This window comes from Physeter macrocephalus, chromosome 6 (genome assembly GCF_002837175.3).
Source record: "Physeter macrocephalus isolate SW-GA chromosome 6, ASM283717v5, whole genome shotgun sequence".
NCBI lineage: Eukaryota > Metazoa > Chordata > Mammalia > Artiodactyla > Physeteridae > Physeter > Physeter macrocephalus.
In genome coordinates this window covers 10,860,549-10,888,099 of record NC_041219.1, presented here as the reverse complement: position 1 = coordinate 10,888,099, position 27,551 = coordinate 10,860,549, and the positions used below count along the sequence as shown (strand labels likewise).

At 40.3% G+C, this 27,551-nt stretch overlaps 2 protein-coding genes and 1 non-coding gene across 3 annotated transcripts in view; all 3 read right to left on the bottom strand.

The window, feature by feature from the left end:
- The window catches only part of GLIPR1 (GLI pathogenesis related 1), a 36,296-nt gene extending 19,819 nt beyond the window's left edge, over positions 1–16,477 (bottom strand). The window contains exon 1 of the mRNA XM_028490404.2: positions 16,152–16,477. The gene's annotated coding sequence lies outside the window, so the exon portion shown is untranslated. The remainder of the gene's footprint in view (positions 1–16,151) is intronic.
- A 3,016-nt stretch (positions 16,478–19,493) lies between these two features.
- On the bottom strand, positions 19,494–19,566 carry TRNAE-UUC (transfer RNA glutamic acid (anticodon UUC)). The gene has a single exon. It is a non-coding gene; the product is annotated as a tRNA-Glu (tRNA).
- A 6,592-nt stretch (positions 19,567–26,158) lies between these two features.
- Positions 26,159–27,551, bottom strand: part of GLIPR1L2 (GLIPR1 like 2) — a 53,110-nt gene continuing 51,717 nt past the window's right edge. The window contains exon 7 of the mRNA XM_024122738.3: positions 26,159–26,458. Coding sequence (XP_023978506.2) covers positions 26,360–26,458 — 99 coding nt within the window. The 3' untranslated portion in view covers positions 26,159–26,359. The remainder of the gene's footprint in view (positions 26,459–27,551) is intronic.

Sequence of the window (27,551 nt, the reverse complement as noted above, 5' to 3'; positions counted from 1 at the left end):
CCCTTTCCTGAATCCTATTGGACTAGACGTGCCTCAGCCACAACAGTGGTAAAGACCTTTTGGCTTATATCCCATCAAGTGGGATATATGTGCAGATGGGGGAGAATTAAGGAACTATAAGACAATTGGTTTTGCCCCGGCATCCATAAAATTTCTGACCCAAGTATTTCCCTGTGCACTACTTGTAAATCTCCCCAAATTTCTGGGAAATACCTGGGATGCCCCAAGAAATCCTTCAAGGCCCACATTCCCCTTTGTGGCCCTCCAAATGAATTTTATAGATTTCCCCCCAGCTTTAGGCTATTCTCACTGTTTGGCTGCTGTCTACATGTTTCGTGGATGGGCTGAATCCTATTGGACTAGACGTGCCTCAGCCACAACAGTGGTAAAGACATTAATAACTGAGGTTATTCCTCACTTTGGCATTCCTTTATGGATTGAACCAGATCAAGGAACTCATTTTACAACATAAAAGAACTTGCTTGCAAAAACTCTGGGGTACTCATTACAATTTCAGACCCCATATCATCCTCAGTCCTCAGGGAAAGTGGAACGTAAAAATCTAGACATAAAAAAAACTTTAGAAAAGATCTGTCAAGAAACTGGACTTAAATGGCCAGAAGCTTTGCCCTTGGCCCTTATAAAGATCCAGAATACTCCAAATAGGAGACATGGACTGACCCCTTTCGAAATGGTCTTTGGATACCCAATGTCCATTGGTATTTCTAAACCTTCCATTCCTGGGTTAAGTGAAGATTATGGGAACTTAAGTGAACAACCTGATGATATGACTAGCTAGATACCACAACAAATGTACATGAAGAAGGTAAAAGGGGCTTGGCTTCCACCAACTGATAAGGCTCGCCATCCTTTCGACCAGGAGACCAAGTGTACATCAAGGTCTTGAGAAGAAAACATGTGCTGTCACCTCCCTGGGAAGGACCTTATGAGGTACTGCCAACCACCTACACTGTCGTCAAAAGGAAAATCCTCCTGGATCCATGCAAGCCATGCCAACGTAGGCCCAGAACATCCCTCTCAAGACAAGTGGGAGACAGATCCCCCAGGTGACTTTAAAAGATTTCCAGGGCCAATTCCCAGGCCCCAGAAGCAGCCAGCATCATGAAGTAGAGAGCTTTTCCCAAGATCACAGATCAAGAAGCCTCACTTTCACCTATCTCCCTTTCCCCACTTTTAAGACTCCCTATACACACACATTAAAAAAAAAAACAAAAAACACAAAAACACTTTTTCTTATTAACAAACCCTTTCTATGCATTTATTAATCATTTATTAGAAGGCTAGCTGGAGAGTGCTTGTCTCTATCTTATTTCTCCTCTAAGTCTCCACTCTGGGCTCATTTTCAACCTGTGTTTTGTTCTAACTAACCCTCCCTTACCCCCTTATGCTAATTTACCAAACAGCCTGACTGTTGATTATGTCAACATCTGGATAGTGCAAAAGAGCCTGAACTAGTCTTGGTTCCTGCTGATGTGAACGTGGTGGGCTAAGTACGTAAGATGGATGAGCGGCAGGGTATGATATCCATGACAAGAAAATCATCACTCTGCATCTTCTTTTAGTGAGTCATTTGGGCCCCAGAAAAAAATCTGTAGAAGCCCAGACTGTCCCTTACCCAGATAAATAGGTGAAAAATTTTCCCTTTGCATTAAAAGCAAACATGACACTGGACCTTTCTTGGGTGACATACCAGGACAATAATGCAAATCAAATTCTGTGGTTTGATTCCACAGATGACATCTTTAAACCTCTCAAGGAAATTGCAAATGACTCTAGCACCACCATTTTGGGAACAAATATCTGCCAAATCACCACATGTTCCGGATGTCTCAGAAGTCACCCTTGTACAATTTAGGATATTGCAGCTGCCTCCATGATTAAGCTGCCCCAAACCACAAACTATATACGGGTGGATAAAAAATCTGGACTTACTTTGGTTAGGTGACAGAAATAAGCTTTACAGCTGCCAAAACCAGACAACAGACCTCCTATATCAGCTATTTTGCAATCTGTTTCACTCTCACATGTTGACAGGAGCACATGGAGAATGGAGGCGTTTGGACACTACAGCACCACTGGCAAAAGTCATGGAATACCCCAGACCCTGGGAATTACAGCTTCCATTCTAACCTTGTCTGTAAACCACTCTAGTCTTTTTATTTTATGTGACAACCAAATATATAAAGGGTTCCTGACTAAGTGGTCAGGACCATGTGGATTTGGATACCAGTCTCCTTCTGTCACCAAATACTCCACCCTAAATGCCAGCCAAATTACAAACATGAGTTCCTTTGTTCATAAAGTTGTGCCACATAAACATGCTTGCCGAGAAATCACAGGGAATCTGCTGTGTATCACAATCCCAATGTCTTTTCAGCACTGAGCGTCTTATTCCCAAGCTTTAAACATTATGAATTGGAAAAAGCAATCTCTCTGCAGTAATGGAAGAAGAGTTCGATACCGCTATGCAAACCCTGAAAATACTCCAATCAGAAGTTAATAGCTTAGGGCTTCCCTGGTGGAGCAGTGGTTGAGAGTCCGCCTGCTGGTGCAGGGGACACGGGTTCGTGCCCCGGTCCGGGAGGATCCCACATGCCGCGGAGCGGCGGGGCCCGTGAGCCACGGCCGCTGACCCTGCGTGTCTGGAGCACGGGCAACGGGAGAGGCCACAACAGTGAGAGGCCCGCATACCGCGATGAGGAGTGGCCCCCGCTTGCCACAACTGGAGAAAGCCCTCGCACAGAAACGAAGACCAACACAGCCAAAAATAAATAAATAAATAAATTGTGAGAGGCCCGCATACCGCGATGAGGAGTGGCCCCCGCTTGCCACAACTGGAGAAAGCCCTCGCACAGAAACGAAGACCAACACAGCCAAAAATAAATAAATAAATAAATAAATTAAATAAACACACACACACACAAAAACCAAACTGCTTGAACACGGGAAATGAAATTTTAAAAAAGAGGGAGGTATTAATATAATATATGGCAACTCTTAAAAAGTAAAGAAACATTACAGAAACCTAAGGTGGAATTATTGTTGCCACTAAGATAAGATAGAAGGCCCCCTCCAAGAAGGGGCTATCACCATAGATAACTATAGTATAATACAAACTAGGTGTGATAGACAGGAAAGAACCTGGCAGGGCCTGTTTGATCAAAGTCTTCTTTGAGCCCCACTATCTCTAGATGTCCCAGCAAACACTTGTTTACCAAGCATTAACTCTTTTCATCTTCTTGGGGATTATCCTACTTCCCCTAGAAATCCCAAACCTCTACCTCCTTCTCCTTGGTCCAGAAGGACATATATACCTCATCTTGCCTTACTATCTTTGTAATTTCTCATGCTTATGTGAATTCCCCACATGTACGTATTAAACTTGATTTTCTCCTCTTAATTTGCTTTTTGCCATTTTAATTATATGACCAGCCAAAAAGAATCAAGAGGGGAAGGGGGTAACTTTCCTCTCCCCACAGATGCATGTGTGTAATATATGTGCGTGGAGGGGGGTGACAGAGCGTGCCCATGAGAAAGAGGGGGCAAAGAGAGAGAGAACAGTACAAAGAATACTGGTCTCAATTTCAGATTTCAGTTTAAGCTCTGTTCCTAACTAGATGTAAAACCTCGGATGAATTATCAAACTCTCTAATCCTCAGCTGCCTGTTTACTGAATGAGACTAAGAGGACCTTTTCTGTTATACCTTCTTAATCAGAGAGGGTTTGGGAGGATCAAATGAACTAGCTAACATATTAATTCAACACAACTAAATTCCTGCTCTGTGTATTCAAGTTAGTAATACAAGATAAAAACATAGTCACTGCCTTCAAGAAGCTCACAGTGGTAAGAGCTATGAGCTGGTGGTGACAAAGACAGGGAGAGTTGAAGACCAGGGTAGAGGAGAAGAAGGGCTAAGGACTCACAGGTGAGGACGCTTAACCCATTCTGGGAGAAGTAGAGATGGCTTCCTACATATAGCAGTGAGGTCTTCACGGAGCTGGATGGGTGCTGATCAAATGAAAAAGATATGGAGAGATGAAGGAAATTTGGGGGATAGGAACTGGATTTCTAGTTGTGAAGTTGGAAACATGATGTCATGGCAAGAACAGAGGAAGAGCCAGTTCACATTGTCTCTCTCTATAAAGATGACTTCAAGTATCGCTTACGTCTGGTAGGAAACATGGTACCTGGTCTCATGGAATTTAGAATCCAAATGGTGCTTTTATGCCAATCAGGAAGAGCTATAAGACTCAGATTAAGGAGGACTTCTGGATTCTGCCAGTGATTTGGATTTTATCACAAAGCTGCTGGGAAGTTATAGGAGAGATTTTTAGCTATAGGGCTATTAGGTGGGGTGTAATCTGGTTTTAGAAAACACCAGTGTTTTAGAAAATCAAGAGATATGGAGAATGGAATGGGGTGGGGGAGGTATTAGTATCTACTGGCAACTCTTAAAAAGTAAAGAAACATTACAGAAACCTAAGGTGGAATTATTGTTGCCACACACATGCACAAAAAATCACCTCACAAGGTACTCATAAATTATAATTTCAATTATGTTCAGGCTGCCTAATTTATACCAGCATTCCTTTCCATTATATTGACCTAGGGTAAGCATCTCCTTGTGTGGGGCTCAGAGGCAACCTTTTGATCAAGGGAGTGACAATCAACAGTTAGACCTTCCTCCACCTTGAGTTGGTAACCAGGCCTGAAGCCTTCTTTCCATCTTATTCTGGGTCTCTGAACTAGACTGCCTGGGTTTTGAACACAAGAACAAGAGAGGTGAGAACTTGAAAGCAAGGAAATTCAGTGATGTTTCATGGTTGCTTGAGCAAACCACATTGTACATGTACAACTCCCAAGAATAAGCAATATTATCTTGGCAATGAAATAAACTAATTACTTTTCTCTAATTTTCAAAAATAAGCAAAATGGAGTCTGCTATTACTGAGACCATTTTTTACATGATTATGCAGAGCAATTAACTCCTCAAAGCTACAACCCTCAAACTTCTTAATTCATACTACATTCCCACAACAAAAGCCCAAAGAAGTCATTTGCTCAGAACAACAGGAACTTTTACCTGTTTCAACAGTCTCACAACTTTGCCAAGTCTTTCCTTTTCTTATCTTGGGTCTCCACCATGATCTCCTTGAAAAGTATGTGTGTGTTAAGAAAGATTTGTTTTCAGGGTTTCTCTCTGAATAGTGGCACTTTTTTTATTCCTTTCTGTGTTGTTTACATTTTTCTTTTTACCGTAAGCATATACTATCTTTTATAGTAAGAAAATAAACTAAAATTTTTATTTCAGAGAACCATGGGATCTGTGTAATTGTTAAAAAAAGAAACCACAGGCCCAAAATGGAGTCATTTATGTTGAGTTCACGAAGACTTAATACCTAACCTAACTGCAGTTAGAACCTCCCCCAGAAATGTAGTCTTAATTGCTCAGTCTGGAATTTTCTGGTCCGTGCCAATGAGGTCATCTGCCACACAGCCCCTTTTCCATCAGTCAAAAGAAGGTGAGCTTTCCATTTTGTACAGCTCCTCTGAGCTTCTCTCTGTTAGATGGGTTGCTGCCCAATTCATGAATTCTTGGATAAAGCCAGTTAGACCTTCACATTTACTCAGCTGAATTTTTGTTACTTAACAGATTTGGTGGCAGTGACAGTGGGATCCAAAGTTATCTTCTGATGGCATTTAGGGACAAAGAGAAACACAGGTGTGGTACCGCATACCACCTTTGAGTTCACTGTCTCTCCTGTTATTTTCGAGGACCATTGGTAAGTTCCTTTTGGTTTTAAGCTCCACTCTCTTTGCATGGAGCTCCCCATCTAACTGGCTTTCTGCAATTCCCTATTTGGTTGGAAACTCTGACCTTGGTTTTGTCTCCCAATCCCTAGATTCCATGGTGGTTACTGGCCAGAGTTGACTGGGTCCAACTTAAAAACCAAACTGAGTCTGAGGTTGGACTGGGTTCCACCTGAACTGGACTAAGTCCAGCAAAGTCTAGTTGATAATGGGAGAAACTTGAGAGTCACAAAAAGTTGCAAAAATGGTTGGGCATGCATTGAGCATTTAAGAACTGTTACAGCACTCACCACTTAACCTGAAAACTCCCGTGTTAGGGTAAGTTGGTCACAGAACGGGTTAGATTGACACTAGGTCACCCGCCAACCTCTAGAAAATTTCTTTGCAAGAAGGTACATCACACAATTTCCAACTCAGCAGCACATCACTTTTTAAATTCATTTATTTATGGCTGTGTTGTGTGAGGGCATTCTCTAGTTGTGGCAAGCGGGGGCCACTCTTCATCATGGTGCGCGGGCCTCTCTCTCACTATCGCGGCCTCTTTTGTTGCGGAGCACAGGCTCCAGACACGCAGGCTCAGTAGTTGTAGCTCACGGGCCTAGTTGCTCCGCGGCATGTGGGATCCTCCCAGACCAGGGCTCGAACCCGTGTTCCCAACTCAGCAGCACATCACTTTTTAAATTTATTTATTTATGGCTGTGTTGGGTCTTTGTTTCTGTGTGAGGGCATTCTCTAGTTGTGGCAAGCGGGGGCCACTCTTCATCATGGTGCGCGGGCCTCTCTCTCACTATCGCGGCCTCTTTTGTTGCGGAGCACAGGCTCCAGACACGCAGGCTCAGTAGTTGTAGCTCACGGGCCTAGTTGCTCCGCGGCATGTGGGATCCTCCCAGACCAGGGCTCGAACCCGTGTCCCCCTGCATTAGCAGGCAGATTCTCAACCACTGCGCCACCAGGGAAGCCCAGCACATCACTTTTTAGATGTTAGTTTGATGCTGAGACCCAAAGGCTTAACTAACTAAATAAATCAAAAATGGGTTCCTTAAAATCCAAAGAGTTAAGTGCACTACCTTACGGCACACCTACCTATTTTATAGGTAAGAACTATTTGTCGTGGAAGCTCCAAGAATTTGGCTTGGTAACCATGAGGTTGAGGGTCAAACAGTTTGGGGGCTGGACAGAGATATGGGTTAATCTCCATTTTCAGCCCAGGTCCCTACCAAATTGCTGCCAGCTCTTGGGGAGTTACAACCTAGATTACAATGGCCATGACAGAACATTCAGATTAGACAAGGTCATTTAAAAAGTGCACTTGAAAGTAAGGGTTCCCAAATTAAGCAAGCAGAATGGGATACCTATTTTAATTAGTACACAGAGGAATCCAAAAGGCTTCAAAATTCCAAAATAGCTTCATGGGGGGAGAAAAAAAAAAGATTGTTGCAGAAGACAAATGAAGATTTAAAGACAGGAGATCATAAGTAAAAGTTCACCAAACCATTAGCTTTACAGGTACAACAGCTTCAGGGCCAGGCACCTAAACTACCTGGCCCCCCACAGGGCACATTCCTAGGGGCCCTTCATTAAAACGCTGACCTAGGGACTGCTGTTTCAGTTATAATCAACTGGGACACTAGAAAAGAGGTTGCCCTTCAAGGGCCTATGATGATTTGTCAACATCAATTCAAATGCCTTCATAATCCACCCCTAAAGGTATGCCCCCTTATAGGCCCCTTCCAGAACTGATGGGACTCCAAGACTCCAAAGGATTCCCTGGGAAAGTGCTATGCTATTTTCTTAAACAGCCAAGGGAAGTTAAAATTAAAATGAATAAGAAACCAGAGTCTGCAGAGGGGATTCCTGGGAAAACTGGCAGAAGCCAGTTGAAGGGTGAGAATTCTTACCACAATCTCCTGAATCTCTGTAATGCTCAGCTGAGAGAGAAAAGTAAAATTTCACGTTGTCCCTTTCTTTCCAAATCCAGACCTACTGGTTATTGATGCTTCCTCTCCCAGGGACAACTACTGCCTTCTTGCTTGTCTAGTTTTGTGTCCTAAGAGCTTGGTGTGGCTTTCTGCCTGCCTGGGACAAGCAGGCTATTGGTTCTTTAGCTATCTATGGGAGTGACTCTAGATCTTGGGAAGGTGGTAACTTGCACACTAAGATGCCTTTTGGGTCCATGGAGTTATTTAATATTGCCCGAAATATTTACTGTCTGTTCCAGCTGAAACCTGGCAAGATATCTGAAAGGATTTAATAACTTTATTATTTTCTTTTATTTTTTTAACATCTTTATTGGAGTATAATTGTTTTACAGTGTTGTTAGTTTCTGTTGTATAACAAAGGGAATCAGCTGTATGCATATGTATATCCCCATATCCCCTCCCTCTTGCGTCTCCCTCTCACCCTCCTTATCCCACCCCTCGAGGTGGTTGAAAAGCACCGAGCTGATCTCCCTGCGCTACGCAGTTTCTTCCCACTGGCTATCTACCTTACATTTGATAGAGTATATATGTCAATGTTACTCTCACTTCGTCCCAGCTTACCCTTCCCCCTCCCCATGTCCTCAAGTCCATTCTCTAGGAGTCTGCCTTTATTCCTCTCCTGCCCCTAAGTTCATCCGAACGATTTTTTTTTAGATTCCATATATATGTGTTAGCATACGGTATTTGTTTTTCTCTGAAAGGATTTAATAACTTTATGATCAGAAATTTGGCCGAATTGGAAACTGATATTCAGAGCCTAAAGGGAATTTTTTTAAGCCTCCTCCTTAAGCTAAAGTGAAACCATGTCCCCAGAGAGAAAGAAGAACTATCTAAAACCCTCATAAAAGGATTTTGGGTGGATCAACCTCTGGTGTCATTTAAGTTACAACCCAATTGCTTAAAGACAGTTACTCTTAATTCCTTATCTCTAAATTCCTTGTAAAACTAGAAATGCAGTTTTGGAGGCAGTTCAAAGTTCACTTATTCCTTTACCAATCCCAAAACCTCCCCTCTCAGAGGTCTGTAAATATTAGCCTTGGGAAGCCAAAGTCCTTCTTGGAGGAACTTGCATTCCTTCCCTGTGCTTTGAGATATAAATATTCTATAAACTTAAAGGAAGTAATTCTTGTTAGAAGGAAAACAAAAGGGGGAAAGGTAATTTGAAACTTGGGCAAATAGAAAAATCTTTTAAGTACTTCTCCACAGATATTATTGAAAGGCGTTAACCAGGGAACCTTAACTTATTCCATCTACCAGAAAAACTTAGATTCAACTTTTATAACTAATGAGCTTTACATGATTGTACCTGTCTCATGGCTGAAATTTTAGAACAAGTCTATAAGGTCTTTGCATCTGTCTGAATGTTGATGTGTGTTTATATAGCTAGTAGATGAGATATATATCTCATCTATAGTAGATGAGATATATATCTACCACTGGTAGATATATATCTACCACTGGATGGTATTGCTAAGATTAATTTGTAGAAGAGCTCTATCTAATTGGCTTAAAAAGCACTTACATAAATTAACAGAAACTAAGCTAATGTGATCTAGGATTACATTGTGTCTCTATAGGTATATAAGTGTTTTGGAAATTATGTGAAATTCCTGAAAATCTGGTATTTCCTGATATAATATTATCAGTCCTAATGCCAGTTATTATCTATTGGGCTGCATCCCTCAGGCCTGTAAGTCCTGTACTTGCCCAGCCTCTAGATCAAACAAAGAGCCCGGAGATATTACCCAGTCCAAGCTTGTACTGCTCACCCTTTGGCAGGCTAATAAATCAAGAGACAAGTTGTTGGGACAAGCAATAGTGACGTTATTTGGAAAGCCACCAGACCGAGATGTTGGGCTCGAGTCCCAAAGAACCATCTTGCCTGAGTTAGAATTCAGGCTTCTTGTACACTAAAAGCGGAGGGAGTGAAGACCAGCATTTCCTGGTTTCCCATCAGCCTCTGCAGGGGATGTGTTAATTTCTCCCCTCCTGCTGTCATTCACAGGTGGGCCTGGTCAGGGTGTTTTCTGTGAGCTAAACGAAGGTAGTTTAGCTTAATGCTCATTACCTGGGAGGCAGAGTTCCCCGGGAGATGGACCCTTATGTATAACTTAAGCTGATGGGCAACTTCCTTTTAGTGATTAACTTGAAATACAAAAGGTTCTTCCCTATTACAGTACCCTACTGTCAATATCCCTTCCACAGTCTTGTGGGGAAAGGGATGAAGACTTCCCTGGCTTTCTGCTGAATGGAGGTGATGAATATTCCTTAGAATCTTTAGTCAGGTCTCTTTTATCTACAACTATTTGAACCTGATGAAACCCCTTAGCACTTTGTTGTCTAATTTGTCATTGAACTTGGGGTTTTTGTTCCAGTTCCCAATACATATACTAAATTCCTGTGCTATTTATCTGGACATAAATAGGTAGGTTGACTCTTCTCCAGCTACAATGAAACTACCATCTACTTCAGCTGGATAGGCAGACCTGTTGGGGGCAAACTTATGAAGAGGTTAGTATACTGCCCACAGTTTTAATGTAATTGGCAACTGCTGGGTCTCTTAGAGCATTTATAGATTCTCTCGTCTGGGCAGACACCTGGAAATGGCCAACCATACAATATTTCAAAGGGGCTTAATTTAAACCTGCTTCTGGGTGCCACCGATCTGTATCAGGGCGACTGGCAAGGGCTTATCCCAGGTTAAATTAGTCTCGACATATTTTAGAGATGTTCCTTTTTAATGTATGATTCACTTTCTTGGTTTTTCCTGTTGATTGTGGTCTGCAGGATGAAAGTAGTTTTAATGCCTTAACCCAAATCCGGGGATAATTTCCCTTAGGAGGGCTTTAACCACTTCAGAGACTTCTGTCCAGGTGGAATACGCTTCCACCCATCCTGAAAAAGTATCCATAAACACTAGCAGGTTATCAGGAATTTTCCTGCAGTTCAGGGTATTTGAGTAAAGTCTATTTTCCAGTCCTCGGTGTGGCAGTTTCCTCTGTTTTGAGTCCCCATCTGGGGAGGTCTGACGGCAGCCTTTTTATTATTTTTAGACTGTGATGTCAAGCTATTCTGGTGGAAAGCTTCAGGGTGAGGTCCATCAGAAAGTTAATCAGCTCATTCCCCACTGTCAATTTTTAAATGGGGCTCCTGTGGGGAATTAGGCGCCTCAAGTCCAAGGGAGCCCCTGGGCTTCTTTGTTCATCATGTTCCCCTCTCTTTCTACTATATGAGAGAGTCTTTTATTGTTTTTCTTATGTTTTGGCCTAGGGCAATCTGTTTTCCAATGTTCTTTCTCCTTACAGGAAGCACATGTTCCTTCTCGAATAGTGGCTTACCCCTCTTTAAGTAACTAGCCTTCTGGGAATCCAATACTGCTGCCAGAAAAGTGGCGTTTTGTTTGCATCTTCTTTCTTCTGTTCACCCTGTTGAACACTTTAAAAGCAACATCCACCAATTGAGAAGGATTTATTCCAAATGCACCATCTAATTCTTGCTGTTTCTCCTGGTATCTGAACCACTTTGCCCTTCCCGCGCCCCCCAAAAAGGGGCAAGTTTACCATTCTTATATTTTCAGGGGCCTCACAATCTGCATTAAGATGATGTCAGTAGGCCTGATAAATCCCTTCCAAAAATTCAGAGAGGTCTTCATTTGTTTTTTTTGCTGAGTTTCTTGAATTTTGTTCAAACTCTTTTGCTTTGGTTCCCTCTTTCAAAGCCCTGCCAAGATGCACTAATAAGTAGTGCTCTAATAAGGGCATTCTTCCCTCACTGGGGCTCCAGTTTGGCTCAGCTATGGGTGCTGCCAGTTGGCCTTCAGGTGTAGAGGATCCTCCCTATAAATGAGTGTTGCAATCTTTCCAGTCAAACAAGTCTGAGAAACCCAGCTGGCTGGTCATTTGCATTTAGCCCTCATGTAAGATAACAGGAATGGAAAGTGCCTTGCCCTGGGAGTGGCTCCTGGCCCAAACTGGGTGCCCTGGTGGGTCTTAGATGGCGATACCCGACCAACTTCCTGTGCCCCAGAAACTAAACACGGGAATATTTTTTTTTAAGTTTACTGAAGTATATTTGATTTACAATTTTGTGTTAATTTCTGCTGTACATCTAAGTGATTCAGTTATGTATAACTTTTTTTCATATTCTTTTCCATTATGGTTAATTGCAGGATATTGACTGTTGTTCCCTTTGCTATACAGTAGGACCTTGTTTATCCATTCTGTATATGATAGTTTGCATCTGCTAATCTCAAACTCCAAATCTATCCCTCCTCCACACCCCCTCCCTTGGCAACTATAAGTCAGTTCTCTATATCAACACAGGATTTTCTAATTGATCCTTAGAAGGAGGGGAAGTCATGAGCTCAGTCAGTGGAGTTAGGTTTGAAGCAACATATTCTCAACTCTCATTCCCTTCCTTTTATTTTCCCTGACGTAATAGCACAAATACTTAAACATAAAGGATTTCATCATTCTTCCCCGCTTCTGTACAAAATTGCTATAGTCATTCAAAAGCCACTGTAAAACCATAAATAGCAGTTGATCATCTCTAACCATTAAAGGGATGCCTTTTTGCTTTGGCATCAACCAGCCAGGATTACAATGCAATTGAAAAGAAACTTGGTTGCTGCTGTGACATACAGTTTAAGATAATTACTAAAATTATTAGTGATATCATTTACCAGGATATTCCAGAACTTTAGAAGTTCCATATAATTTCCAGAATGTGTATATTGTTTACCCATGATACAATCTAAGAAGTTTTATCACCATTTATTTGACAGTGCTTCCCACGTAATTTAACATACCAAGTACGCCTAGTTAGTTTAATATTCCTCTCTCTGAGAAGGAAAGAATCCAAATAATTTGAGGTGTTCCAGGGACCCTTTGGAAAATCTCAGAAGTTAACTAGAGGTCAAGTGAGCTTCATTTAGAATTTGATCTTTGGGAAGCTTGTCAAAAATATCAAAAATTTTAACCAGTGATAATAAAAAATCTCAATGGCAAATACAGATCACTTAAAGAAACTCAGTTACCATAAATTCAATATTTCAAGAAAACTTTGTCCTCTTAGAGAACCAAATTCAGGTTTTGTACCACTTTACCTTTAAAATTCTATTTAAGTTCAATATTACCTTAGCCAATCCTGACAACGCACAAAACTCTCAGCGTTCCTCCTCCACAAGCGTTCCACAACTTTCTGTATCCTTATTCATCTGTTCCTTTCTTCTCCATTTAGAAACAACCAGCTCTAGGACAGAACCACCTTTTTCCCTTTAACAAAATGTATTTTCACGCTGAAACCATGCACGTCAGACTGGGACTTGAACCCAGGCGGCCAGGACTCGAACCCAGCCAAAACCCACAGTCTTCCAACTGAGATCACACACCTGGTTTCAGGACTTAATGAAACATCAGGTTCTTGATGTCTCATCGCAAAAAGAATTCAGTGAGAGACAAAGTGATAGGTAAGAAGTGGATTTATTTAGAGAGAAACACGCTCCACAGACAGAGTGTGGGCCACCACAGGAGATGAGAAAGGCACCAGGGTATGGAGTTGTCAGTTTTTATAGGGGTGGATAATTTCATAGGCTAATGAGCAGGAGGAATATTCCAGCTGTTTGGGGGAAGGGGTGGGGATTACCAGAAATTGGGCCACCGCTCACTTTTTGACCTTTAGGGTCAGGCTTAGGACTGTCATGGTGACTGTGGGTGTGTCATTTAGCTCGCTGATGTGTTACAATGAGCTAAACTGAGGCTCAAGGTCTAGTGAAAGTCGACTTGTCTGCCATCTTGGACCCATTTGTTTCTAATCAGTTTATGTCATGTTCTGAGGCTATGTCATTCTTCCAAAGGTTGTGCTCTGTCCTCTTCCCTCCTGTTTCAATTCCTCATTCCTTCTTTGCTGAAGACAAACATCCTACATTTTTTCATACTGAAATATCTCCCTTATAATTCTTAACCTTAAAACCTTAATCTCTAGTGAAAACCAAGATGCAAGTAATTGTAAACTGTCATACCAGCATTTCCTGATTGATAAACTTATGTTCTAATATTTTGTCCTATTTGAAATGACCCAGATAGTCAATGACTTCTCTTCTTTTAACTTAGTTTAAAGTTACAAAAATCTGGAGAGGCTATTATAGATAGACATTCCCAAAACATAATTTTTCCTAGAGTTCACCTAAAACTCTTACCTCATTTACCTCTATTTTATTTACTTAAAAGCTTTGTCATATTGTTATTTTTCTTGCCAACAAACTTTGTAACAGGAATAAGGTCTTATTTGATTTCTAGTAAACCTGGGTATAATAAAAGTATTATACTTAATGTTGATAACCCTAAAGATAGCTCTGTATTAATCAAACCAACAAGCTCAAGCTAACTTTAATACTAGATATTAATTCAATACTATTTCCTAGATCACATGAACCCAAAATTTATTCTGGCCAGTTTTATATTTTGAGCATCTATATAAGCACTTAATTTCCTTTAAGTCAATCAAGCAGAGCTCTTTTACAAATTAATATCGGTAATGCCAAACATCTATAACACACCTACAAACACAGACCTCATAGCTCCCATTCCAAAATTTCAGCCATGAATCAGATACAACAACGTAAAACTCAGTTACAAAATAGATTGGATTCAAATTGGGTTTCTGGCAGATGAGACAAATCAAGCTCACCTGTTTAGATGGCTAAGCCCTTTTTACTAATACTTATGGAAAAGACACGTCTATTTCTATTTGTAGCTTTTGCTGATTTTAGGAACGAAGTGGAAACTTTTTCTTCCTGGGAATGTCCCCCTCTTCAACAAGGAAAGGTGTTTTTTATTTCCTGTTCTTTTCCTCCATTTGACATCAGTAAAAGTTTTAAATATCACAAAGCTGATTTGGGTGTGAGGCAGGAGACAGATGGGCCCTCAGAGCAAATAGTCAGAATTCCATACTCAGAGACCAGAATAACAGGACAATTGAGAGCGGAAGCTGGGCCCTGCCCAGATAGAAGGTAAGACACCACATATTCTTCATTCTCAAAGTCAGGAGACCTCCCCGACTACACATGTGCAGAAAAGCTCCCTAGAGGTCAAAAGGGGAGTGATGCCAAGTTGCGAAACCTACCCTCAGGCCTCTTCGGTAGAATCCATCTTGGCTAAGAGATGCGCGTGCACACATGGGAAAATCCTGAGCTATACCAAATACAGACTTTGAACCAGGCAAATCAAAATGATTGGCCAAAGGAAACCTGGAAGAAATGCCCCATAAAAGTGATTCAAATTGCCACCAGGGTGCGATTCTCTGAGCCCGCCCGTGTGTCTATCCACATGTACTGTACTTCTTTTTTCTCCTAATAAATACTTTACTTGTTTCACTACTTTCCGTCTTTGTGGGAATTCTTTTTCTGCAAAGCGATAGGGCCAGGGCCTCGTCACTGACCACTGATCTAGTGGCTAGGATTCGGTACTCTCATTGCTGTGTCCTGACCTCAATCACTAGCCGGGAACCGAAACCCTGCTTCAAGCCGCTGCAGGCCGAGGCCACCCGAGATCAGGTGTAAATGGAGAAACAGTACTAAACAAAATGAAAAACCCAAAGGGCAAACAGAAAATCCTCAATAAACCCTCAAGTTTGGTCTTGGGGTTTTACACATACCAATGACACAGGAGACCATAAACATAATTAACACAGCAACAGTAGCAGTACATGGTGCACAGGGTCCCAAGATAACCCTGCCTACACCCCTTGTGGAGATCCTAACAGGTACTGTGGTCACACACTGTTACAATAAAATAGCATCTTCCTCTCACGCATGAGTTCACAGCTATAATCAGATCACTTACCCAAAATGCGCCACAGAGGACTTTCTTTAGGGATAGTTGAAACATTCCCCCTTTTTTTTTTTTTTTTTTTTTGCGCTACGCGGGCCTCTCACTGTCGTGGCCTCTCCCGTTGCGGAGCACAGGCTCCGGACGCGCAGGCTCGGCGGCCATGGCTCATGGGCCCAGCCGCTCCGCGGCATGTGGGATCCTCCCGGACCGGGGCACGAACCCGCGTCCCCTGCATCGGCAGGCGGACTCTCAACCACTGCGCCACCAGGGAAGCCCTCCCCATTTTTAAAGACAGAAATTCAAGACAAACAAAACACAAACTGCACACACAAATGCTAGTATCCAAATAAACAAATGAACCAGTTCACAAATCCGGTAAAAGTCCAAAAACGCTTTCCTCTCTCCAACAGGTACCCTACTCAAATACAAAACAGATTCGCTTATTCCAGAGAAAAAGCCCCAGATGGAGAGGAAATAAAGTTTCCAGCTGTACACACTGGACGGACTTACCCTACTGCATGGAGCCTGTCAGCTGCTCCCAAATGTTGATTCCTTGTTCCAAATGCCAAGCACTGGGGCAGCCGGTGCTGCTTTGGGGAATTTTTTTCTTTTTTAATATTTTTATTGGAGTATAATTGCTTTACAATGTTGTGTTAGTTTCTGGCTTTGGGGAATTTTGAAGGAAAGATCCTCAGGACAAGTGATCCCGCAGCTGCTAGGGCCTTACCCGAAAATTCCCCAATCAGGCCGGCTAGCCAGGAGTAGCAAGGATCCTGGCTGGCTGTGCCACAATTTGTTTCCTAGTCCAAGCCTGTACTGCTTGCCACATAACAGGCCAATAAATCAAGAGAGGAATTGTTAGGGCAAGGAATAGCCGACTGTATCTGGGAAGTCAGCAGACCAAGAAGACGGTGAGCTCCTATCTCAAAGAACCATCTTGCCTGAGTTAGAATTCAAGCTTCTTGTATACTAAAAGGGGAGGAAGTAACGTCCCGCATTTCCTGGTTTCCCATCAGCCTCTGGAGGGGATATGTTAATTTCTCCCCTCCTGCTGTCATTCACAGGTGGGCCTGGTCAGGGTGTTTTCTGTGAGCTAAACGAAGGTATTTTAGCTTAATGCTCATTACCTGGGAGGCAGAGTTCCCACAGATGGACCCTTATGTATAATTTAAGCTTATAGGCAACATCCTTTTAGTGATTAACTTGAAACAGAATACAAAGTTTCTTCCCTCTTACAGAGTCAGTGACAGTGACGTCAATGGTTTAGTGGGTGGGGCGTGGGGGGGGGAAACTTCCGTGTCTGAAGCAAGGTCCTGGAGCAACACCACACTGTGTGTGGCTGACAGCAGGCAGGACATGGCAGTAGTCCTTGCTACGGGGTGGTGGGTAAGGGGCGGGGGCACCGGGGCAAAGGGGAGAAGTTACCAGTTATAGAGGGAATTGACCTCAGGTTGGCTCTTTGGTTACCAGGGAAAACAGCAGAGGAGCGTGCCCGTAACTGTCTGTCCCTTTGAGAAGCTATCCCTAATCTTTAGAACAATCACTAGCTGGGGCCTGGGGCAAGTATCTAGGCGTTTACTGATTAGGATCTATGATTGAGAGGAAAGATCATTCCTGTGAGGAGGGTGTAGGTAAAGCAGAACCGGGAGCAAAGGGCTGCACAGAGAACAAGAGAACGACCATCTTGGGTGAACTGATCAGATATTATCATAAAACATTATGTGTTACAGAAATAACCAAATATCCTTGAAAATTCTATTATAATGCACTCTCATCAGATCTTTAATAATGAACATTTTTCAAAGGTCTTTTGTCATTTACAGAGTTACTGTTTTACTCAGATGCTTTTGCAGAAGTGTTTCTGCAAAAATATGTCATCTTCAGAGAAATTCATGCAAAGGATTTTGACAAGTACAGGTTTCTGATAACTTTAAGATCCTAAAACTGAACTGGGTAAAATTTCCCAAACTAATGGAACAACTAGATTCAAGTAGAACAAGTATTAATTACATCAGACTGAATAAACTGATGAGGATGATTATAATTTTTATGACTTTCTGTTTTAAACATTGCCAATTCTTTTATGTTTTGCTTTTCCAAATTTAAGGAAACTTCTCTCAAGCTATCTATGTCTTGCAGCATTTTCATAAAGTATACCTTTGTAAACAAAGATGAAATATTTACTTTTTCTCCCTACCTGATCCCTCCAGAATTTGGAAACCCTTAAGTATTCTTTTCACGGCAATACAGTTAGTTATTTGCATAAGTTCAATGAGAATCTGTTCTCCTTGTAACAGGACGCAGTTGAAAACATGGGCCATATTACCAGGATTTGACTGGATTGTCATATTTGACAGAGATATGCATAGACTCAGATATGACCAGACAGCTTTAAGCAACTAAGGTTGACATTATGGAGCCAATAAAGCCCCTTGGAAAAATCAACCTGGTACCTAGTTTCAGCAAGGCAGTCTTAAAAAGAGCTTATATAGTCAATATAAATTATCAGGCCAAGTTTAATGCAAACAAATTAGTTTTACCAAGGTTATCTTTGATAAAAATAGGGGGGATGGTAGAGAGAAAAGTTATGTTTTTACCTTTCTCTGTGTTAGATTCTAATCCTGTTAATTATCTCCGTGGATTTGTACATATCTGTAAACTGGACTGGATCCTGAATTCTAATTTCCTCAAATATCTGGACTCTCCAAACTAACATTTCCAATTTTTTCCCATCCTTCTGATTTGGAATCAGTAAGAACAAAGACTACCCTTGAATCTCCTTGAAAGGTCCTCCTCACTACCTAGATGGCAGTCAAACTTCAGGGGCTTGAGCCTTGGGTACACATTTCACAGCTAAAGAAGACTACACCTGACATCTGCTCTGGTACAAATGCTGGAGACCTTCAGATCACATTGATTAGGAGGAGAAGTAGCTGATATCAGTGTAGACTGCTTCCTCTTGAGACACCAGAGATTTTTTCTCAAGCAGAGCCAACCATATCAAGTTAGATTAGTAACACACACCTCACTGTCTCTTGCTCACAACTGCCTAAAATAAGACCACAAAGCTTTGCAAAATCACCCTGCAATAAACCCTTACTTTGCTCCAAACACCTGCTGTCAGAGTTTGGCTTTCTGCGCTGTAGGCACACCAGTCCATTGCTTGGTTACAATCTCCACCTATGATCTTTCCCATTTCAGTACATTACAGCCCAGTCTTCCAAATTCTCAGGCCAACATCTAGGAGTCACCCTTGAAATATATCCAGAATTCAACCACTTCTCACCATTCCCCTTCTACCAATCTATCTTCACTCTCACCTGGATTATCACAATGACCTCCTAAGCAGTCTTCTCGCTTCCTCCCCTGTCCCCTACATTATATTTTCCTCCCAGCAGTCAGAATTATCCTTTTACAGTGTAAGTCAGTTATGTCACTCCTCTGATCAGCAACATGAGGAGATGAGCAACATGAGGAAATAGCCTCCACATTTTTTCCATTTTTGCTGGATGGGTGGCTTCAGACACGTACAGCTTCTGGGGTTTGCAGTTTAAGAGTAGCTTTCTAGAATTGCTGACAGCCAGCAGTTGTAGAAAAGTCCTGTTGCTGGCATTTCTTACATAGCATCAGCAGTGATGATGGTTTTCTTATCAACCAGACCTGGGCATTGCTTTAGGAAGCTGAGTCTGGGGATTGTTTTTCTAGCCCCCTCAATCATTCTGTCAGCTACCTTATTTGTTTTAATAAATGATTTTTCTGCTTAATTTTGCCAGAGTGGCTTCTTTTGTTTGCAACTAAGAATCCTGACTTTTATTTTTTTTTTGTCACACCCAGTGGCTTGCGGGATCTTAGTTCCCCAACCAGGGATTGAACCTGGGCCCTTGGCAGTGAAAGTGCAAAGTCCTAACCACTGGACCACCAGGGAAGTCCCAAGAATCCTGACTTTTTGAGGAGGAAAAAAAAAAATCTATCAGTCCACCTCAGAAGACCCTCCTCACCTTTTAACATTTTGGTGTACTTCTTTCAGTGTTTTATGTTCATATATATACATACACATACATATGTATGTTTTCAATATCTATATAATACACATGCAGAAATTTGTTAAATGAGGGCATAATTTTATGAAATTTAGTATCTTGCTTTTTTCTCTACTTACCACCATTTCATAAGTATGTTTTTTTGTTATTATGACTTTTCACAAACATTTTGAGGGCTGCACAATGTTTCCTCAAACCATTATGAGTGCCTCATAACTTACATAGCAAATTATTGTTGGATATTCAGATTCTTTTCAATTTTTCTTTATTATAAATAATGCTGCTGTGGATATCTTTATATATAAGGCATATATAGTAGGATTGATTCCTAGAAATAGAATTACTGAGTAACAAGGTATGAGTGTTATAAAGATTTCAGATACAGAATGTCCAATTACCCTCTCAGAACTTGTACTAATTTATACTTCCATCATCATCATATGGACATTGAGACCATATATTATCTTTAACATCAGAACTATGTGTATATATGTACCTGTTTGTGCATATTGTCAAAGAGAACCAGAGCCAGACACTAGTTAAAGCAGTAAAGATAGATTTAATTCAGAAACTATTGCAATAGGGGAAAAGAGACTTCATTTGTTTTTTTTTCCTTTTGTTTTAATTTACCCTTTATTATTGGAGGTGGAACAATTTTTTTCTTTTTTTACATATACTTGTATCTTTTCTTTTTCAAAATCTTTTCCCATTTAGGTTGTTACATAACACTGAGCAGAGTTCCCTGTGCTATACAGTAGGTCCTTGTTGGTTATCCATTTTAAATATAGCAGTGTGTACTTGTCAATCCGAAACTCCCTAACTATCCCTTCCCCCAGCCTTCCCCCCTGGTAACCATAAGTTCGTTCTCTAAGCCTGTGAGTCTGTTTCTGTTTTGTAAATAAGTTCATTTGCATCATTTTAAGATTCTGCGTATAAGTGATATCATACAGTATTTGTCTTTCTCTTCCTGACTTACTTCACTCAGTATGACAATCTCTAGATCCATCCATGTTGCTGCAAATGGCATTATTTCATTCTTTTTAATGGCTGAGTAATATTCCATTGTATATATGTACCACATCTTCTTTATCCATTCATCTGTTGATGGACATTTAGGTTGCTTCCCTGAAGAGACTTCAGTTTAGAACTGAGCTCAATTCAGAATACATGGCAGCCAAGATTTATAGCCAAGGAACAGAGTTGGGGTGGGGAAGAGATTTGGTGGATGGAAAATTAGTAGTAGCAGGCCAGAGTAATCAGGTGGCAAGGGTGGGGGAGGAGATATTTGATGAGCTATTTAAAGTGATCAGATCTGAAGAGTGGGGGAGATTTTCTCTAAACTGATTTGGGAGGATTCTTGCTAAAACTGGGCTATGCACATTTGGCAAGGATGGGGATAAGTATGCAAAGTCAAAGCCTAGTCAGGAACAGGGTTTAGAGAAGTCTGACTAAAGAGTTTGGTCAGGGAGACTGTCCTGTCAATATGCATATTTGAGTGCTTCCCATTTTCTCTCCCTTTCTATGCCGGATTTTAGTTTATCATCTCCTAACTTTAGCTGACTTTGAGGCATATTTTGTCCAAAGAGGAGGCCACAGTGGAATTTTTAAATTTTGCCTTGGATTTGTTGTACGATATGGCAAAAGAAACAGCACCCAAACAAAGTTATAAGCGCTGGGATCAATTCTGCTCATACTTAAACAGAGTGGTCACTTTTAAAAGTATGAATTCAAAGATAATGTTAACATGAGAATTGAGTAACATAACATTTCTAAACTCTTAAACATAGCTGCACTTGTCTTTCTATAAATATTTCTAAACACTTTCTTTAGCATAGATATGTTTCAGAGGAAAACATTTACTGAGGGTTCACCTCCTCTTGTTGCATTTCTTAATTTCGTAAGAGTCCAGGTTTGAGTTAACTCAATTTCAGCATAAAAGTCTGCCTGGTGCTTCCTTTTCTGTGTCACTATGGAGTAATGCTGTTCTGATTTCATAAGGCAAGAGAGAAGTTTTTACCGTGTACTCCGTCAAGTTCCTTCAGGGCCTGTCTGCTGGGGTAACCTCAGAGAATGACTCATATGCTTCAGTGTTTATACTACTGGCCTCAGCAACTGAGCTAAGATCTCTGTACCAACTGCAAATTGTGTGCAAGAAAATCAGCTGCCACGTGGAGAGGTTGAGGGAGCTGGCGTGCAGTTACCTTAGCCCTGTGCCTTAGCTTTCTGCCTTTAGCTTCTGCCCTGCCCAAGACTGGGGAAGCCTACTAATTTCATGCTGGACTACTCCACTTACTCCAAGAGGCAGGTATCTTCTGCCAGTTCACTATGGTCCATTCACAAGACAGAGATCCATGACATGGCATAGCATGACCCAGCCTTTTCTCAGTTAATGTTTACTTCATTATGGTCCTGGAAAGTATGTATTATACAGCTACCTTTGGGGGCCAACATTAAGTAAGTTGCTCACGTTCACACAGTCAGTAACTGAAAGAAGTGAATTAAACTTAAGGTTATCTCTCTTCTTTACACCAATGACTCACACACCTTGGTGTGAATTAGAATGTCCACACTGTAACAACCCATCACTGCTTTTAATCAGCTCTTCCCAATGTTTTAATCAACAGAATTTTATTTCTCACATTTCTGGAGACTGAGATGTCCCACCATCTGTGTGCCAGCTGGTTCGGCTCTTGGTGAAGCCCTCTTCCTGGCTTGCAGAAGGTCACTTTCTCACTCTGTCCTCACATGGTGAAGAGGGAGAGGGAAAGGAAAAGGGGGAGAGAGAGAGAGAGAAAGAGAGAAAAGACACTGATCCCATCATGGGTGCTCTACTTTCATGACCTCATCTTCCCAAAAGCCCCACCTCCTAATACCATCACACTGGGGGTTAGGGCTTCAACATATGAATTTGGAGGGGACACAAAGATTCAGTCAATACACCCTCTAATTTGGAATCCCCACCTCAAATCATAGAAAGTAAACAGAAGCTTACTTGGATATTGGATAAGATGTGCTCTAGAGCTAAAGCACTTTCAAGAGCTCAGTCTTTAAATCTGTGCTGTCTAGTGTTATAACCACTAGCCACATGGGCTAATGAGCACTTGAAATGTGGCTAGTCTAAATTGAGAGGTATTTGAAATGTAAAATATACATCGGATTTTAAAGAATTTGTATGAAATGAAGGATATAAAACATCTCCTTAATACTTTTAATATTGATTATGTGCTGAAATGATAATATTTTGAATTTGTTGGACTAAATAAGATCTAGTATTAAAATTAATTTCACCTGCTTCCTTTTACTTTTTTAAGTAGCTACAAGAAAATTTAAAATAACACGTGTGGCTTGCATTATATTTCTTTAGACAGTGATGTTTTAAGTAAATAACCCATGACTAACACAAAAGTATGGACTGATAGAGTTAAGGAATATTATCACCTAGGAACTTTGTGTATAAAACTGTACTTATAAGAATATTTCATTTTTTATAATTCTCCAAACTATATAGTAAATTCTAGTTTCTTATCAATATGAGATTAAAATTAGAAAGAACTTAGTGACAAGCCTAGTCCACCTCATTATCAGAAGGTTCTATAGATTCTGTCCTAACATATTCTTGCATAACAATTAAAATATAGCATCCTCATTATCCAAGTATTCATATTCAAGTCACCGCAGTTACAAGGTGGCACAGGTCTAAAGCAGTCATAAGACACACAAATTTGTTAATAAACTTATATACAATTACTTCCAATTCAAACATTCCTATTCCCTTATCACTAACACCTAATCCTTGCACTTTCATTTTTTAAAAGAAAACCCCATTTAAATAATTTTCTCCCACATTTTGAATTTTTGACCCTCATTTAATGTATGTTTTCTTTAAACAGTCCTTTTCTGATACAGTACTAGTATAATTATGATGGCCACATTTTCAAAATCATTATAAATTCAAACACGATATAAATGTACTTTCCAAATCAATAAACATCCAGAGATGAATAAATATTAATAGATTAATGCTTGTGTTTGCGAAGCGCTTACATTATACTGAATAACACTGCTAGATTTAGTCATTCCTGAGTTAAACTTGTTAGGCATTCTAAATATAAACTGAGTGGTTACAGGTAGGAATACAAGATATAAATGGTCAAAGAGATAATGTAGCCAATATAATCTTGTAGCATTGAGACTTATCCAGTGTTAACACTATTCAACTAGCTACACATTTTAGTCTAGTTAACTTCTCACTTCTGAGAAGGAAATTATTTTGCACTTGCTCTACCCTAAGGAAATGGTGGTTTCAACAGCAGTTTAGCTGTTTCCTTTGAACTTTTTTTTTTTTTTTTTTTTTCAGTTTCATTACTAAAGCATCTTCTAAAGCATGTTTTGTCAGATGTGGTTCTGGGCAACTACGCTCTGTTTTTATTACAGGCCTTATAGGATTATTTGATTTCTTAAAGTATGCATATGTATATCTTTAATACAAATAAAATTTAAGAAACAAAAATGTTTTTAAAAGCTTTACTATCATTGTTGTGAGTAAAATACTGTCCTTTGTCTCTGACCCAGAAGTCTTGCATTTTCTCTAAGTATCCTTGACTAACTTGTTAACTTGCCGGCAGGATACAGTCTCAGACCTTTCACAATTTTTGACAGGAGGCCATTTCACATATTTTTCTTTATTCTTATGTTGGTTTTGGAAGTGGACTCATTCAAGCATTTGCTCGTTCCATCTAAATTGTTGAATCTATTGACAAAAAGTTATTCATTATGTTCACTTATCATTCTTTTAATTTCTCTAGACCTCTAGTAGTGTCCCTTGTTTATTCCTGATACTGGTGATTTTTGTTTTCTGTCAATTTTTTTTCCTCAGTCAGCCTTTCTCATTGTAGGTGGGCTCAGCCAGGATGCCATGAGGCTGACAGTTGTGAGTTAAAAGCTTCTGCCAAAGTCAGTGTTAGGAAAGCTGAACCAGGCAGAAAGAAAGGATTGAGAAATTTAGCCAGTCAAATCAGAAACCAAAACAGGAAATTTGTCAGCGGGCAGTGTCTGAGGTCGTTTGACATCTAGAATCAAAGTCGGCAAAGATGAAGTCAGACACGTGAACAAGTGAGCTGGTACTGATAGTCCTTTTGTGAGGCGGACACCTGTCACCATGAGACTGTAACTGACAACTTTGCAAATAGGTGTGGAAATGGAGAAGGTCACACTTTGATTTAAAACAGAAAGAAAACAAAAAGCAGAACTAAAACATATACTATTTGTTATTTAAAGTAAGATGCCAGCTGCTTGTGTTGAGCTGCTAAGATGTGCCAGTACTAAATCACTGATAAACATGATTGACTTCATTAAGCTTGCATGAGCAATTAGGCCAGGGGAAGCAGGCCATTAACACAGCGGTTTTGTTTTGAGGTTGTTTTTGAAGAGGGGGAGGGTTGCACAAAAACTCATCTACCGTGGCTTAACTACAATGGGCTATACTTTTTCTAAAATAATAGTAAGTCCAAAGGTGGCGAGTCCAGGGCTGGTGCAGTGGCAACATGATGTCAATGTTTCTAGCTCTTCCTATTTTTCTGCTTAATCATCTTTAGCATGTGGCTTTTCCACTCATGCTTCTTATCTCATGGTCACAAGACAGGTACTCCATCTACAGCTTCACATCCACATTCTAAGTATGAAGAAGAAAAAGAAAGGAAGGGATGGTGCCTATATCAGACTGGGGATACGATAGAGATAGCTGGTTTCTGCTTTGCGTAGGAGGCTGAAAGATAAAAGCTACTTTAACAGAAGTTATTCAGAGAGATATCAGCATCCCTAGTAAAGGCACCTATTATGGATTGCATTGAGCCACTTCAAAAGATATGTGGAAGCCCTAACCCCATGAACCTCAGAATGACATTTAGAAATGGGGTCCTTACAGATGTAATCAAGTTAAGATGAGGTTGTTAGGATGGACTGTAATCCAATACAACTAATGTCCTTATAAGAAGTGGAGAAGAGATACAGAGAAGAGAATTCCATGTGAAGACACAGAGGCAAAGAGAGAGAAGACCATGTGAAGACGGAGCCAGAGACTGGAATCATGCTGTCACAAGGTAAGGAATGCCTTGGGCTACTAGCAGCTGGGAAAGGGAAGGAAGCTTAATCTCTTTGAGGCTTCAATGGGAGGACAGCCCAACCTACACCTTAATTTTGAACTTCTAACCTCCAAAAATGTGAGAGAATAAATTTCTCTTGTTTTAAGCCACCCAATTTGTGGTAGTTTGTTACCGTAGCCCTAGGAAACTAACATAGCATTCAACCCAGATTTGAGGGATGTTCATTCTTTTTATTTTTAAAAAATTTTTTAATTAAAAAAAATTTATTTATTTTTGGCTGCAGTGGGTCTTCGTTGACGTGCTCAGGCTTTTCTCTAGTTGCGAGCAGGGGTTACTCTTCGTTGTGGTGCATGGGCTTCTCATTGCGGTGGCCTCTCGTTGCGGAGCATAGGCTCTAGGCGCGCGGGCTTCAGTAGTTGTGGCATGCAGGCTCAGTAGTTGTGGCTTACAGGCTCTAGAGCGCAGGCTCAGTAGTTGTGGTGCACGGGCTTAGTTGCTCTGTGGCATGTGGGATCTTCCCGGACCAGGGCTCAAACCTGTGTCCCCTGCATTGGCAGGCGGATTCTTAACCACTGTGTCACCAGGGAAGACCAGATGTTAATTCTTGAGTTCCAGAACTTGAGAGGACAATAATAAGACAGAACCTGCTTAGAGGAAAGTTTTCTTGGGTGTCATCCTGGGAGGGTAGCAACATAAACATGATTATATCCCTCTAAGGGAATCAGAAGTAGAAATAGTAAATAAATAAATAAACACAGAGTACTGAGATTTTAGAATAGAACAAAGTTTTTAAGTTATTATATTTACAAAACTACTATTTTTGTCTTGCTTTTAAGTTATATAAATAGTTCAATAGAACACCTCATTCTAAAGCTGCAATTATAATCTATTTTTTAAGGAGAGGTAAATATTTAATACTTGTTTAATAAAATTAATGTTCATAATTTTTACTAGAATATAAATAATAAATTTAGCATTAAAATTGGTACAGAATAATGTTTATGCAAAAGTCCCTTTGACATTAAATGAACTATTAAATGAGACCATTAACTTTTATTTAAGTCCTAATAATTATGCATAAATTATAAAACTATTAAGCTGGACTCAAATATATACACACACATATTACCTGGTTATAATACAGTAATGTATCATGACAGCAGGAGTTGAGGAAAAAGCAAGGAATGTGGGAAAGAAGGCCTCAGGGAAGAAATAGAAAAAAGAGTGGAAGAAAAGGAGCCAAGAGACAGAGCAAAAATAGTGTCCCTTAGAGGAAAGCAACTAAGAAATGAGTGACAGTACAAAAATACATTAAATAAATATGGAACTAATATCTTGAATTGGAAAACTACATTGAGAAGTGTCAATTTCACTAATGTATAACATAAATTGAATACAATCGCAATTATAATAATCACAGTTAAAGATACTAATGATTTGTTTGTAACTTGACAAAATAATCCCAATTCAGAAGATTGGGAATAGCAAAAAAATTTTGAAAAAGGAAAGGATAAGGAGAGATTCCTCTGAGAAAGATGAGAAAATGTACTAGATTACTATAATAATAAGAAGAAGAATCTTACCAGTGTAAGAATGAACAAATTGGCCTCAAACTTCTCATATTCATTCTAGTCCTTTTATTCCACCCCAAGCAGGACTATTAAACTTCATTAATCATTTGCAAATATTTTCTCCCATTCTGAGGGTTGTCTTTCCATCTTGTTTATGGATTCCTTTACTGTGCAAAAGCTTTTAAGTTTAATTAGGTC